Genomic DNA, 16,758 nt, shown 5'->3' with positions numbered 1-16,758 from the left:
CTTCAGTCACCAGGAAATCTATTAAGAGATGGGTTCAGATCGAAAAGAAATTTTGAGCCACTGCAAAGACAGATCAACTTAAATGAGGAATTGGAGGTAAACTTCTTCTGAAATTCAGTAGTTAAATCCAGAGGCAATTTAGAGTTTTTGGGTTACGTCTGCCTGCCATGACAACATACGATTGCCCACATCAGTACAGTGTCTCAAAAAACTTTACATTATAAATCAGAAATCTGTGAATAGCATTTGTGCAACTCACTGCAAATGCCACCGGTTGCAATTTGCAGGGCATGAAGCGGCGCACCAACAAGTGACTGCAGTACGCACATAGAGCGCTTATGTAACGTTGACTGGAATGGATTTCCCTGTGGTAAGAGACGCAAGCTGCTGCTGACTGATTGTGTCTGGGGCTGCAATGTCAAAGTGCAATTGGGTTGAACTCCTGCTGCTGAGCACTGAGAATTTGTAGTGAATGTTTTACACGTTTATATAATTCTTGGTTTGGTGAATGGTTCTTTTGTCTCTAGTCAGACAGCATTTTGGGGAACAGAAAAGTACACGTTTCAGAATAGCTGTTCTTCTAACACATTTGCTCATCTCCGTGGTGTGTTCCTAAACAGCTGGATGTAGTAAAATTTCCTGCAGGTGTGGAACACCACCACTTGGGTCAAAATGCATAGGATTTCAAATATAGCGCCGATGTTCAATACACACTCAACACAGACAAGCGCTAAGGAGAGGCCCTGCCGCTAATATTTTTCTTAAGAAGTTCTGCTTATTAGCAGTAAGATTTTATGCTATTTGTGAAGCCCTTAATTTTCAGATCCTGTAACAAATTAGATATGCTTATAAAATTAATGAAAATCATTACTTTCTGGTGTTACTAACTAACAAAAACCAACATTCAATCCCTTCATTTCAAGTGACAAAAGGAAAGCAGTTACATCAGTTCAGTGGAGCTATGCACTTTGTGCATACTGCCTCTTCCAAAGAGGCTCACCGGGTTAGCAGGGAGCTGAATGGGAAAATAGAGAAGGACGGCTACCACGTGAAGATGGACCCTGCATGAAAACTTCATATTTCATTCTGTTTTTCTTCCTCTTTTCATTTTTTTTTTTTTTTTTTTTTTTTTAAGATAAAAGCCATGCACACCACAACTATATTTTGCCCTTTGGTGACCAGAAATTGTAGCGCTCTGACATCAATATCTGTATACCCATAGGTAGATGCAGAGGTGTGAGTTTGTCGGGAGCTCTGCTTTCATGAAGGAAATGGGATCTCATACTGAGCCACTTGCCAAGCATTGGCTCCTATTTTTTCTTGCCTTCACGGCCTGGCCATTGTTCACTGGCTAAAAGTACAGATACCATTGCAGGATCCTATTGCAATTCCACAAGTATGCAAAAGGAAGTAAAACCAAATTAGGCAACATTAGTACCTAATGTTAGTGAGATCATCAAACATTAGCACGTCTGTGAGATCTACCATCCTGGTCTTGGTCCCTTCCCTGTGCTGTCAATGACCTCGTGCCTCTGTCTTTAGAGTAGAAAAGTTCTGTAATATCTCTGCTCCAACAGTAGGGAATTACAGAGATAGAGCTGGGTTGCTCTCCTCCCCAGTTAGTGGCACCTCCCTCTGAGCCGAGAACTGTAGAAATTCAAAGTCCCCATGTAAATGTAGCCCACAAGAACAGAGAATGAGCCTGAATAAGTGGGAATAAGTAAATGGCACTGCAGCTCAGCATGACAAGAGATGACAGTTGCCGACACCAGCATTAGCATCTGCTGTGGTCTCCATGACACAGAAATGTACCCAATAGCAGATTTTGGCTGCTGCAACATGAGCCGGAGGATGAAGAAAGGGAAGGTTAGTGCTGGGGGATTATGGTAAGTTTTTAGAACAGGCACTGGTAGGTCCTCTTTATAAAAGCCCTATTCAGAGACAACCTTAAGCACAAGCTTAGGTACTTTACTACTATGTGCTTGGCTACCAGGAGAGTTTAAAAGATCTGTTCAATACTAACCTAATTTTTGGTGTTTTCTAGGCTGTTCTTACTTTTCCATTATTGGCTCAGACCAACAAAATTGTTTCATCAGCTTGAATTCTAGACCCCTTTTTACACATTATTTAAAATTTCAAAAACAGTAACTGATGCAACATCACAATTAAATTAAATTACCTACCCATTTCTAGCTTGGAGCCTCTTACATGCTACATAAAGAATCAATATAAAAATCAGCTCAGAATATAGAATGCAGGGAACTGTACCCTAGACAATACTTGCTTCTCACACACTACATCCTTGCTATTTCTTTTGCACTGATTTCTCCTTGCCTGGTCTCTGCAAATTTTAGCATTAAGGCAAAAATCCCACTGGTCACTTCTTTTGAAGCTGTTAGACCTTTGCCCCACAGCAGATGGTGCCTCATAAGTTAGGACTTTATGTTTTAGAAACATCACTCTTGAGAACCGTGTCATGGTGCAGAGGAAGGGATCACAAATAGTTCATTTCACCTGGGTGGAGGCAATGAGAGCTTTTCTATACTTACACTTGCAGTGATAAATTATTCTGATAATCTACCCTGAATTAGCTAATAGAAATAGGGAAAAAACAAACCAAACAACAACTCATATAAAGCTCTTTATGTAAAAGCCATCTTCTGCATGGCTGGTTTACTTAGAACACTTCCTATTACTTCAGCTGAAGCCGTGCAACCAGAAAGGAAGCAATTTGTACTGCTGAAGTCACTCTTCAAATGTTAAATGAAGAAAAGGTTGAGAGTTTTATTCTAAAAGGTGCATCACACACAGGATCAGACATTGTTGCCATGGCTGGCTTCCTTTATTGCTTTGAGTAAATCCATATTTGATGCATTAAGGATGGATTGGGTTACTCCTAAGTAGAAGTCGGTCAAATTATCTTTAAGCCACAGATCCCTCGCTCATACATAGGACAGAAGAAAGCACTATAGATTCTTTTTTTTTTTTTTTTTTTAATCTTTAGCATGTTCAATTGCAGGGCAGTTCATAAATTGACTTGCAGTTAATGCATAATGCCATCTAGTGGAAAAATCAACACGTATGGATGGAACAAGTTTGTCTAGATATCCCATGAAATGTAAGTCTAATTAGTGTCACAACCACTTGTCAGTTTTAATACTCATTTAAATTTAAAGCAAAAGAACTATAGCTTAAAAAACCTCTATAATAAAAGGTCTTCACCAAATTTAAGTATATTCCAAAGACATTTAATCCCTAAAAGCAAGATATGCAAATCTTGATCTCAGTCAACTTGTATACACAATGATTGTAGGATACAAAACAGACCTGGGAAGTATCTTCATTTTCTTTTCTGTTTTAATTTTACTTAAGGATTGAATTTCTTCATCAATAAAGTGACACCCATTTCAAGCTGGTAAAGGAGAGAATTCAAAGAAGTTTGCTGAAAAACCTGTAGTTCTGGAGAGTTCCAGATTGAATGATCATCTGCAGAACTATGAGGTCACTTTTCTGTGCCCATAAACAAATAAAAGTCAGAAAGAAGATAGTGAAAAAGCACCTAAAAATCAAATTTATTCAATCTAAAGGAAATAGGCTAGTCGTAAGTAGAATAAGTGGCCAAGAGAAGCTATCTGTATCAGATAAGTAATACACTCCAATAATAACCTTTCTAAAACCAACATGAAAGGAACAGTGGAAGAGGAGTAGGCCATCAGACTTTTATCCTTCATAAAGGCATAGCACCTGACATTTATTGGTGAATTAAATCAGTCTCCAAACCTCCGCACATTTTGCGTCAATCTGTTTTGATACTGTTCAACTTAGAATTTACGAGGTAAAAGCATACAAAGCCCTTGATTTTTATATTATTTGAATCCTACAGATGTAGGCAGGAAGGACTCAGTGGAGATTGCTTAGTTCAGCTCTCTCTGAGGACTATTAGCACCCCAACACATGGTCAAATGTGGATGTAAGTGGATTTTTTCTAGCTGAATTCAGAAATCCTCCAGCGAGGAAGATTCCACCACCTCTCAGTAAACTCTTACTGCTGGATGAAGATCATAGTGAAGAGTATTTTGTAATGTCGTTTCAACCTCTCAAGCCACAGCTTTTGACCACTGCCATTCTTACAATTCTATTCATTTTTTCCCCTTAGTTTTGAAAAGAATACTGAGATCATTTCTTAAGGAAGGGAAAAAGAACAAGCAGTTCTACTGAAGATGTAAAACAGACTTTGGTTAGAATAATAAAGGAAAAGAAGTATCTTATGGGCATGAGATGACTGAATGTGTACAAGCCTTCCAACACAACGGTGTGAAAATTAAATTAAACATCTGTGTCTGTTGAAGTGTAGCTGAATCCCAATACTGAAAATTCATGTAGTCTTGATAGTGAAGAAGGAGAAGCTGTCTGTGTTACTACATAATTGCACAGCCCTTTATTTTTAGGGCACCATTGACAGCTGTACGGAAAATCCGAAAAAGGCAGAAAATGGATTTTGTCATAATGTGACTGAATTATGTGACTGACACCTCCCTGCTCCTTTTTGGTTATGGGACAGTTTTATCGTGGCAGATGTTAAAAAACTCACTGACATTTCCAACTCCAAAAAGCAATTGCCCTTACAGTTTAATTCTACTGATTGCTTAAAATGGCCTTCATAGTTAAGGTGTGAGTAACCCTCCTCATTCCACAGAGAAAAGCGCTTCTTCAACTTACACAGAAGCAATTCTTCCTTGTAGAGTTAGAAAATGCTGGTAGTCATGTGAAACTCCATACCACTGCTACAAGCAATAGAAAAGTTTTAGTATTCTTATTAACGAATAAGCTTATTAACCAATTACCATCATCTTATATGAATCCAGCATTCACCAGATTATTCACTAGACAAATGTCAACACCCACAGCACATTTCATGATGCTAAATCAAATAGATCCATTGTTTCTGCTACTGCTGCACATGGAAAAAGGTTTAGCTGCAATTGACTCCCGTTTATTCCTACTAGAAGAGTGCAATGAATTCTGCAATTCGTGCTCTTAAAATCACAGAAGGGTCTGTGTCTGTGCCATCCTGTCTTCTACTTTTCCCATTGCCCACTAAACCTTTTAGGTAATAAGAGACATGAATATGCTGTGAAAATCAAGGATGCAGAAACCTATTAGATTGCTCCATATACTGTTGACATTACTTTTGCCTAGTAATATTCCAAAAATTACTACCCCAAAAATGTCATAGTTTTATCTACACTGTCTGACATTAGAATTAAATACTCAAACTTGAATTGCATGCCAGGACTCATGAAATGATTTCTTCTTTCTCCCAACAAAAAAGCAGAAACAAAAAACATAAGTGGGTAACAGGTTCCAGGAGGTTCCTGGCAGTTTGATCCTCATAAAAACATCGAGAAGAATTAGGTGATTTTAGGATTCAAACAGCAGATGAGAAACAAACAAACAAACCAAAGCCCGAACCAGAACACCTCCTGCCCCCAGAAAAAAAAACCTCAAACTGGGATAAAATACAATGAATGTAATTTCCTGCTTATGAAGAACAATAAACTTCTTTTTACTGAATACTCATGCTGGCTGTGGCTAACATTCTATTTTCAAACCCTTTCTGTAATCACCCTCGCTAAATACTCAAGTGCGAATGAACATCTGACATGGACAGTCTGACATGGTGAGAAAAGGTCTCAGTAGGCAGGCATATCAGAAGGATTCCAAGCATTGGCTTGGAAATAGGACAGCAGACCCAATCTGTATAGAATAAAAATGTTTTGTGGCTTCTGCGGTTCACTTCACCTGGGGTTTAATCATATAAACTTAATGGAAAATTGTGAAAGATACTGGGGTTATGCACATATGTTGGAAATGTCTAGTCATTAACATGTACGAATTATAATGAAGAAATTATGAGTCACTGAATAAGTCTATTAGAAAATTATAATGATTCTACTCCCTAGGAATCTCCTAGTTTTCTATTCTTCTGTTCCTTGATGCACAAATGAAATCTCATCTGCTGATACTCATGTCATTTATTAGGCTGTGGTTAGAATCTCACTGGAAGAAGAAACATCTAGAGCATAAGAAGCTCTAGATTCATAGCAAGTTATTGTGGAAAAAAATAATATAACTGAAACTTAGCAGCAAAAAAGAAGGAAAACTATCAGTTAAAAACCAGGTTGTCTCCTCTTTAAAATTCAGTTTGCTTTCCTTTTCACTACTCTTGTACTCCTGTGTATATTATCAATGAAATACTATTACTACTGCCAAGTCAGTCCATTTCACTGCATTCACTGCAAACAAAGTGTCTTCAGCGATGTAACATAGTTGGGAATAGAGGCACGCAATCTTTCAGGACTGAAGGACATTTATCTGAACAAAATGCTAAGTTTTGGTTTTGTAGGTAAACCTTTGCTTTCCCATATTTACATAGAAACTTTAACTCCAATTTAAAACAACTTTTAAAATAGCTTTAAGATGGAAAATGACTATTGTGAAGAATCTGTTTCAAGAGCTTTTGACTACTGTAAGATGATGTACGTTGCATGGTGTGTTTTCATTCCTCCTTTGTTGCAACAGCGGCTTCTATTAATGCTGGTGGCTCCTGCTAGCTTGGGCATTTTTTGCACATATGATCCTGCAGCATCATATAGAAGAGTAGGTGCTTATGTGAAGTGTCATCAACTACTTACCAAGGTCACACACGCTGTACTCGCTGGGAATCACATTATAGGCAGTCTGCCATAGCCTGAAGAAAGTTATCAAATTATCATATTCTTTTCTCAAAACAACTTTCTGATTATATTTGATCCAAGTTAATAATCAGTCTAAAACTATGGAAGTAAGCACTGCACAAGATGGTGAAGAATCTATAAAAAGAAAATACTAGTTTCATTAAAAGAAGTCTGTGAAATATAGAATCTAGAGGATTTCATCACTAAAGAGACATATTTCATCTATTAATTTTAGTAGAGAAAGTGTCTAAATGGCAAGAATGATGTGAAGTACCTTACCATTTCATGCACACAACTGAATGAGGATGCTCTTACCTCCTGCTGTGGTTCCATGAAGGACACACTGATAAAAGTAAGAAGTGAACATTTTCTTTCAAATGTCAGGCATAAGGCCTCTGCTAGACCAAACGAAAAACCACCCTGGCTTATGCTGCCAGAAAAAGGCCATTTTTGTGTTTGAAACATGGATGTGTATGAAACATGGGCCTGAAAACAAAATGGCTAATGGGGACAGAATTGTATTGCTCTTATGCCTTTAAATATACTAAAGCATAATCACTAGGCAGGCTGACCAAGTCTTCCCTAATGAGCAAAAGAGGGCTCTCAGTTTAAGTGCTGCACTCAAGATGTTGGTCAATATGGAATATTGACTAATTAATGTTAACTAATTAATGTTAACTAATTAATTAATATTAACTAATCAATGTTAATGAAATCAAGACAACTTTCTTCTCAGAAGCTTCTGGGCACACCCCAATGTTCTGCTATTTCAGGTGAAAACATATGTGTCAGTAGTGCTAACAAGAAAAGGAAATACAGAAAGTCCACAATTCTTCAGAATGACAAATGAACATACAATACTTCCAAACTCCACACAGAATGAAAAGGAATAAGAAATGCTCTGCATTCATACTGTGCTGACTGAAAGACAAGGACCTATTTCACTATTGTTGCCCATTGGTTCCACTCTCACTCTATATGATACAATAGTCCCATATTCTTTCTGCCTTTTTGCACTGTGGTACTCTTTGCTGTGCCATAATAGGTGTTGATGGGGGTATGGGAAATATGTTTAAGTGAAACAAAGGGACTGTGACTCAGGAAGACAGACTACTGTGCTGCCAAGAGATTGCTTATTTCCTCAGGAGAATGTATACCTTGGAAAAGAAAAAAAATAGATGGACCTAATCCAAATTTTGTCAAATATAACAAATTCTGTGAATGCTGGGAGATAGAGTGGGCCTGAAGGCAAAATCACAAATCTGAGAGTGATTTTTCCATTATTCAGAAGAAAGAAGGAGGAGGGTTAGAAAGGAAGAAAGTACGAACCACCACCACCACAAAAAAACCTCAGCAAAACGACCACAGACAATCCAGATGAAGACAAACAGGAGTTCTCTTCATTGTTTCTGGTTGCCGTGGTGCAAGAGAGCCCCATTTTGTTTGGAGCCACCTTTTTATGGAAGCCAAAATGCTATGGAAATTGCAGGTGGTTCCAGCAGAGAACAAACTTCTGCGAATGTGTATTAATGTTGCAGCAGCTGCAGTGCTTGGCATGGTATCAGTCCACTCAGACTGAACCCAGGGAGATGGTTTCTTTCTTTTTGTTTTGTTCTTGTTGTTGTTCATATCCAACAAGGGGATATTTGAGGGGCCAAGAAATAATATTATATAATTATTATGGTCAGGCCTTTTTCTCTTAATTGACTTTGCTTACACCCTTGCTACACAAGAAGTACGACAGGGCTGGAAAATCGGACTCAGGCCTTTAAACCCCCAACCCTACTTCTTTATCCAGTGGGATATACTTTGAGTGAAGGAGATGTCATGAGAAATAGCAGGCAATGCTGGAAAGGAAAGCAGCTTCCAGCTTCTAAGGTATGGTAGTCCTTCTGATTTTTCATAGTTAGCTTATATAAATAATTGCCCAGTCTGAAAGCCTCTCCATTGTGGAGCTGCTTAAAGTAGTGACTTTGTATTTGTTAAAGGCTGAGTACACCATTTCTCACGATGCCATGTTTCAAAGTACTGAATAGAGTGATTTAAAAGAAACACTAATATTCTTTGCAAGCCTCATATTCTTCGCTGTAGCATGAACACTATAGCATTTATCCAGAGACAGCTGCAGACCCTGCCAGTCAGTAAGAACAGCAGCTGAGAACATCTAAAAAAAGAAAAAGGGATATATTAAAGTTGAAAACTGTGGTGAGGTCTTCCTGGCATCTTGTTTTTTTCCCCTCAAACCATTTGGAAACCTACTGCTTTCACTTCCTTGTAAAGAAGCCGAATGAGGAATCTCCAGGAACTTTCCTCTTGGGACCATTTCTGTAAGTTGTAAAAATGCTAAAGTAGCTTAGAGAGACTTACAGAAAGGAGATATTGTTTGAGGAGAGTCCCTAGTTTCCTATTTATACAAGGAATGGACATATCTTTCTGGAAGAGAAAGGATCCTGCAGTAGTTGCATTAGGGAGCATTAAACCCATTGCAGCAATTTCAAGGGACTGTATGAACCCAACATGGAAGCATGCCTCCCAGAAGCTTTGGTATCCCTGCCAGATCCTGAAAAGAGATGTGGCCCCAATCCCTTGTCTCTCACCAGGCTACAAAACTGGTGCTGCTCATTTAAGGATCTTCGTTTCTTTACAAACACATTTTAAGTGACAGAGAGAAGTGACAATTCGAGGAAATAAAAGAAGGCATTTTCTACTTATCATTCGTATCTTACGTGCATACACGTACAGATCTTTCCTCATACCTCAGAGGTTCAAATGTCACCAAAACTTTGTGAATAGCCCACTAAGAGAACAAAACCACTTTCATTTTAAGGAATCAATAGTTTCCAACGTCTCCCAACTAAGCCCAAACTCAAAGAACATTTCCCTCAAAATAACTCACTTGCATTAGCTTATGCAGGTGAGAAACTCTTTTGACAGTAAGAACAAATAGACATTTAGTACTGTAGTATCCATTACATGAGGGAAAAGAAAAACACCACGGGTATTTTTTATATTCATATTTATGCAGATCCAGGTAGTAAAGTGAGAGCCTTGGGATCACAAAGCAGGGTGGGACAGCTAAGGGTGAAGGTGAAAGAGACCTGAAGACTTCAAAACTATTTCCTAGGTACAGCAAACCACACACAAAGGAATCAAGAGATCATGTAAAGAGCAAACACCAACCTCTCACGATCACAGCCAACCCCATTCTATATGGTTACCTGAATGCCAGACAGTTTCTAAACAACTGATGTTACTTTCCTTAACGTTTACTCGTATTTAATTTTTCAAGTAATTAATATTTTAAAATATATATGTAATTGATTTTGAAGATTGCCATGCAGGATCAAGAGACGTTTTAAGGAGAAATGAAGCCATTAAGCCATATTCCATGAACCATTCCCAAATTGGCATTCCTAAAGCATCGCAAAAATTTTTTTTTTAAGGCAAGATTGGCAGTTTATAAAATCATATTCATACATTTGCATAACTGTTAGTTTCCCCCTGGCCTTTCCATACTTCCCAAATCTGCTGATTTGTCAAGAGAGAAAGACTATCTCATCTTTATTTAACACAACAGAGATTATATACATATATGTCAGTGGAGTGCTTGGGCTGCAGTGCCTAATGGCCTTCTGATATTTTCCTAGATGCAAGTCCAAGCACAGTGCAGTTCCAGAATGTATCTGCATGCTACTGAGCACGCAACTGGGAGCGGTGCTAGCGTGGAAATCGCTTCTGTTTATTTGCACCTCTCGATTTAGTCATTAGAAACCAGCAGAGAAGAAGAAGATAACAGTTCTGGCACGGATCTATCAGTAACATTTTCTATTTTTTCCACTCCTATTCTCCCAAGGCTTTTATTTTTTCCCTCTGTTCCGCAGCCCTGGGAAGGGCAGCTGAGTGAACTGGGAGCACCTCTGGGTGCCTGCAAGTCTCCAGCTCCAATCCCACCCTTCCACGAGACCACTGTACCTTTCAGGGCAGGTTTTAGCCTCACGTTGTTAACAAAGGACAATCGGTACAGCAAAATTTCTGCACTGTGGGGTCTGGAGAAGGGTGTGCGTGGTGAAACACGGCTCCGAGTGGGCACATGGCAGCGCTGCCCTCAGCCTTCACCCTGAGGAGGCAGTCGGGGCCTCGCGGCCGTCACCTCGGCTGCGGCGTTTGCCTCTCACCCCGCCGGGAAAAGGCGCCGGGTTGGGACCGTGGAGGAAAGCAGAGCCCTCCATAGAGGGGCAAGGCTGGCGGGGCTTCTGCTCTCTCGGCCGACCACCTTAATCGTGCCCACGGTGTTGGGGCCACCTGCAGATTCCGAAGGGCGAGCAGCCCCCAAGGGCGGCCGCTCTGAGCGGCTCACCGCAGCCTTTCCCTCCACGGTGACCGATGCCCACAGAAGCAATTCCCGCCCGCCCCGAGGGCAGCCCCGCCGCGCGGGACAGGCGCGGGACAGCCCCTCACGCGCCGCTCTTCACGGAGCCGCGCGCCGCTCCCGCCGGTGGAGCGCTGCTCCCTGAGGCGGGGAGGGGACGGGCGGCGCGGGGAGGCGGCACCGCTTTCCCACCTGCCCCCCCCCCCCCCCCCGGCGGCGGCGAGGTTAGCGATGAGGCGGCCGCGGGGAGCAGCCGGAGGAGTTTGTTCGTTCCCCATCTGCCCGATGCTCTGAGCCGGAGTCTCCTCCTCCCCCCGGGCTCGCACCCGGGCTGGATGCTCCAGTCGCTCCTCGCTCCGCAGCCGCCGCCCGATTCCCGCGAGCCATGGAGCCGCCCGCAGCCGCCCTGGACAGCACTCCGGACCCCGCCATCGTGCAGCCCCCCGGGAGCAGCCCGCCCGTGCCCCCCCGGGAACAGCAGCAGCAGGAGCAGCTGCGGATCGGGGAGAGCGGGCAGTTCGGCGAGGGGCCGGAGGACAGAGGTGAGTCCCTCGCACGGTTCCCTCGGGGCATTCCCCGTCACGTCCCCGCTCCGTCCCCGGGCGCCGAACCGCCTCAGCACCGGCACCCGCGTATCACCCTGCCTCCTCCCCGCTCCCCAGGCTTTCCCTTTCCGAAATATTTTTATAAACTCCCTTCGTGGCCGTTCCCACCTCGACCGAAACTTGCCTGCCTGCCGCCTCCCCTCAGCCGCGGCGCTGCGCGGGAAGAGCCGCTCCGCTGTGAGGGGAGCGGGGCGGGCAGGGCACTGCGGTCCCGTCGTGGCACTTGCGCTACCCCTGGAACGCGCCCCATGGAACTGTTGTTATTTTATTATTTACCCGGCTGTCTGACCAGGGATGGAAAGCTGCCGGCTTCCAAACCGTGACAGTTAGCTTTTAGCCTTAAACGCGCTGATTTTGGACGCTGTTCTCTGTGTGTGTGGCGCTTGGCTTACCTGCTGCCCCCTGGGAGAGCCGCCAGCTGCCGTTGTAACCCTCCTCCGTAATGCCTCCATAACGCCTCCAGGCTCCCGTTTCACGCAGTTTGTCTCCATTTTTATTTCACATACCAGGCTTAGCATCTCTCTTGCGTTTTTTTTCCCCCTTTCTCTCTCTCTCTCTCTCTCTCTCTTTTTTTTTTTCTTTAAGCATCCCAAAGTCACTTCCACGTTCCCATTGTGCACGTAACCCCGTATTTCCCATTCGTTCCCCAGCTCTCCAAACTCCTGTTGTGCTTGCTTACATCTCCTAGGCATGAAGTAGGGCAGCAGTGGGGAAGAGCAGTCACCATCTTCCTGGCAGGTTTCAGTCACGCTGGGGCCAGGGACATCCGCTTCCCAGGAGTACCAGACTGTGGCAGCCAATGGTGGAGGACAGGCATCTTGACTTGGGGCAGTTTGAGGCTTTGGTTCTATTTTAGATCATGGGCACCACAGATTTTGGTTGGGGTTCAAATGTGGATGTTTGAGCGCAGAAATTCTTTATCTGTGCCCAATATGACAGAGCTAAGGATGAAAGCTGGCCATCTTGGTATGAATTCGTATAAGGGAGGATCTGATATACATAACCTTATCTCTTCCTTGGAGTGAGAAGAGACTAAAGCTGCCGATTCTATTTCTTTCTCTGTGTTCACACTCTCTCAGTGGCCTTTGCAGTATCTTTTTCTCATTGCTTTTCTTACAGTCACCAATTCCATCCGCAAGCATAATTCCCAGTCGTTATAGAGGAAATCCTAGTATGCTTTTTGCAGGTTGTCCATATTGAAATTGTTACAGTCTGTCCTTTCAGACTGTACTTTTTCTAATGATCCTTTCCTGTGAATCATAGCAGATCCAGTTATAGAGATGATACTTCCATGTTTGCTAAAAATAAAAAATAACCTCAAATTTTAGAACAAGATATTTGCTCTTTAAGACCCAGATCCAAAATGAGTGGTAATTTTTCAGATAGGGTCTTTTAATGTCTTAGATGAACAATTTTCTGTTTGCCTTATCTCTTCCACAAATTCTGTCTTGACATTTTAAAATGATCTCTTAGCCAAACAGAAAAGTACTTCTGGTAAGTCAGCATATGGTAAAGAATATCCTAGAATTGCTTCACAAATATGCCAAGCTTGTGTTCTGCAACTGTTAGGCAGGTTTTTTCTCCTTCTGATTTTTTTTTTTTTTTTGAAGAAAATCTGCTAATATAGGAAGGTACTGAAAAAAATATATATAAAAATCCAGTGGGTTTAACCAGCTCATCATCTCTTCTTTACCTCAAGGATGTCTGTGTGTTAAATAAAATATTGGTAGTAAAACTGTTCAATATGCTAATTTTAGGGTGGAGGAGTCTTAGCAGTAGATATTAGCTTTTCATTTTTGTTGCAATGCAGATTATACTGATAGAGTATCTTTCAGTCTCCAATGGTTGCTTAAAATTTGTTTTCTTATGGTCAGTGGAAAAAAAATATGGAGGTTTACCTTGTGAATGGTGCTGTTGTGTGTAAAATAACGAGCTGATGTTGATTTGTAATATGCGAATCATGCTATGGGTTTGGCAGTGATGTGAATGAGTTTGTATTATTTCATGCCATCCCCTAGGACACTCCTAAGAACAATACGATCTTTCTAAGGGATGAAGATGTTAAACACGGAAAATGTATTTGAATTCTTATAGGAAGGAAGGGATCACCTCTCTGATAGCTGGAATATACCAGCCATTTTGAGAGAGAGAAAGACGCGCACACACGGCAGAAGTGGTTCTGTTTTATAAGGGTTGCAGTCTCTGTCATACCGGACACGTGCTTGACATATGAATAGTAATCGGGAGTTCTATGCTAGCCATGGGGCTTATTATTCATTTCTCAATTTAATTAGGATGTTATTTGATTTGTAATTATCAACTGTATACATTGGTCTTCCCAGGTAATAGTGAGCAGTAGCCATGAACTGTAGGATGTCTTTAAAGAATGAACCAGGTGAGGATGTCTGCCATTCTCTTCTGTGTTTATTTCAGGTTTGAAGTCTTCATACTCAGAATTGGCTTAGAGAAACCACCTCGTTTTGCATTCCAACAAGATTTGGGCCTTAAGTTAGATTTTTTGAACTGTGGAGAGGGGAAAAAGGGGAAAAAGAACCACAAACATGAGAAGGTGCTTTCTGCATCATTACATTAGTAGAAATTAATTCTTTATTTCAAGATCAAGATCTGATACGAGGTTAATGACCTTGTATCAGATAGCAATTAAACTTTGTATTGTTATACATACTGACAGAATATGGGTGAAACATTGCAAAAATACAGATACATTCCTCTGCACAAGTTTAGGCAGACTATGCAAGAAACGGCTGTGCAGTACTGTAAAGGACTCAGACCTTTCAGAGTTGTCATCTGGTAGATTTCAGGTATTAGCTGAAGAACTCACATAGTAAGAAGCAAACATTGGTTCATAATAGGCCTTCATGCTTCATTTCTGTTCATAAAGAGGGCAGGGTGTAGTGCAAAAGGCAGGCAGTATTTTAAGTTCCCTGAAAATACAGGAACAGCATTAAATTAAATTCTCCCAGTTTCTTTCTGAACTCTCATAGAGAAACTCTAGGCACTTTGCTTGCAGGAATAAACAAGTGTAAAACATTTTTCCAAGAGGGAGTGAATGTGCCCAACAAGGCTTGGATTAAAACTGGTCATTCTGACAGGTTTGAAATGGCAGAATAATATCTGGTGGCTGAAATTTTTCCTACCCTTGGACGCCTGCCCCTCACTGACACACGCTGCCCCTGAGGCAGAGACGGCTGATTCACTTCTGCATTGATTCCAAAACCAATGCAGTTTACAGCCAGAGTATTACAGTCAGTTGAAATTAATATCTGGTAACATTAATGAACTGAGTTAAGCCTGGTGTAGATTCAGGAGTATGCCCATAAGCAGATCGGTTGTCCCCACCCTCAAAGTGGCAGTAGCCATGAGAGAAAGACTGGAGATAAAACTGGGGAAGGTGAGGATATTACCAGCTTCAGCTGTTAGATTGCAATCTGCTGCTTTGTCTACCAGCGCTCCTATTCTCTACCCCTTGCCTAAGATGTGACACTGGATGAAAGACTGCATTATTAAACTGGTGTTGTGTACACGGGGGGCAGGCAAGATAGTCATCTGAGAAGAGCCACCCACAATCTCTGGAGTAATTTATTACGAAAGTTAAAAATCATTGCACCTTCTCTTACCAGCTAAGCAGATTTGAGTTGGAACTTGCTGGTGAAAAAGAAGTGTTTGTGTGTTTTAAATGAAATAAGTATCTTAAGCAGGAAAGAATCTGGATGGGATAAACAAAAGACAAATCTGTTTGGTTATGAATGCATCTCAAAAAGTGGCTTAAAACTCAGGCTGAGAGAACAAAAGCCAATTAAAGCAGTTTTATTTTATTTTATTTTTTAACTTGAATTCTTTTTTTGCTATTTAAGACAAGTGGAAAAAAATATCCACAAATTGAAAGCATCAGTTAGCAGACTTTTATCCTGATTGCAGTAAGGCCAGAATTGTTCTTCAATCAGTCCCTAATGCAGCTTCTGGATGGGGGTGTATTCTTGCTATGTGGGAAGGGCACTGTGCTTCAAGGGGTCTTTTCAACTGTGATAGCTTTGATTCTAAAGAGTGCCTGCTTCTACTTTGATGAGCAATATGCTCACAATATTTCCGTGCATTGGTAGGTTACTTCTCAGAGGCTGTCAGACCTGCATTTTTCTCCTATGTTAATTATGTTCAGGATCCTGAATTCCTGAAATGATTTTTGATTTCAATGAGTGTAGCATCGGGCCCTTCATTGTGTGGATGTAAAGGTGGAAAACAGAGTGATGTGATTTTCTGTTCACTGCTGTACAGCTGCAGTGCTCTTTTAAGTGACTGAGGTGTAGGCTTTGCCTTCTTTGTGAAATCAAAACAGCTTGTGTGTGCTTTGCTTGCTTACTCATACATTTTTGATGGCTTCATTCACCTAACCATGATCATGTGAGGAGGGTTTGATTCTCTATTGATTCTAAAAGTAATATAGAATGTGAATGTGAGATTTAGGTCTGAACTAACACAGCTGTGCCTTTAAAAAGAGCAATGTATTGTTCATACCCTCTTTGCTTATTGCTTATCAGGTTTACTAGAAAGCAGTACAAGGCTAAAACCTCATGAAGCTCAAAGCTACAGAAAGAAGGCATTGTGGGTTTCCTGGGTCTCCATTATTGTCACACTGGCTCTTGCAGTGGCTGCTTTCAGTGAGTATTGGGAATATTTTAAATCTTCACACCTCTTTCTTTTTCTTTTCTCCTTTTTTTTTTTTTTGTATTTTTTTTTTCCTTTTATACTTTTGGGTTCTCAGAATTTCTCAGAATCTTTATGGAAGCTTTCTCATGTTTCTTTTCTTTGCGACTGCTGAACAGATTTCTCTCTAGGCTGCCTGTGTCTGCATAGTGCTTATGAATTAGTAAAACTGTTGGTTTTTTTCTGCAAAGAACAAGGTTGTTGAAGGTCGGAGAAAGAAACAGGAGATGCTGATTCCTGTTAGCATTTATGCATGTGAAATTGTTCATTTTACGGAGTAGCGTAAAATATCATTATGCAGTGAATTGCCTTTAACCAAAGAGGT

The 16,758-nt window shown here is 41.2% G+C and overlaps 1 protein-coding gene across 4 annotated transcripts in view; it reads left to right on the top strand.

Annotated features, from left to right (window-relative positions):
* The first annotated feature begins 11,324 nt into the window (after positions 1-11,324).
* The window catches only part of TMEM163 (transmembrane protein 163), an 82,473-nt gene continuing 77,039 nt past the window's right edge, over positions 11,325-16,758 (top strand). For 2 of the 4 annotated variants that reach the window (XM_422132.8, XM_040704260.2), the window contains exons 1-2: positions 11,325-11,648; positions 16,268-16,387. In XM_422132.8, the coding sequence (XP_422132.2) occupies positions 11,492-11,648; positions 16,268-16,387 (277 nt within the window). In that variant the 5' untranslated portion in view covers positions 11,325-11,491. The remainder of the gene's footprint in view (positions 11,649-16,267; positions 16,388-16,758) is intronic. The other 2 variants (XM_015289925.4, XM_040704261.2) reach the window with 1 other exon arrangement.

Source organism: Gallus gallus, chromosome 7, assembly GCF_016699485.2.
Source record: "Gallus gallus isolate bGalGal1 chromosome 7, bGalGal1.mat.broiler.GRCg7b, whole genome shotgun sequence".
In the NCBI taxonomy this organism is placed as follows: domain Eukaryota; kingdom Metazoa; phylum Chordata; class Aves; order Galliformes; family Phasianidae; genus Gallus; species Gallus gallus.
This window is presented reverse-complemented; position numbering and strand designations above follow the sequence as displayed.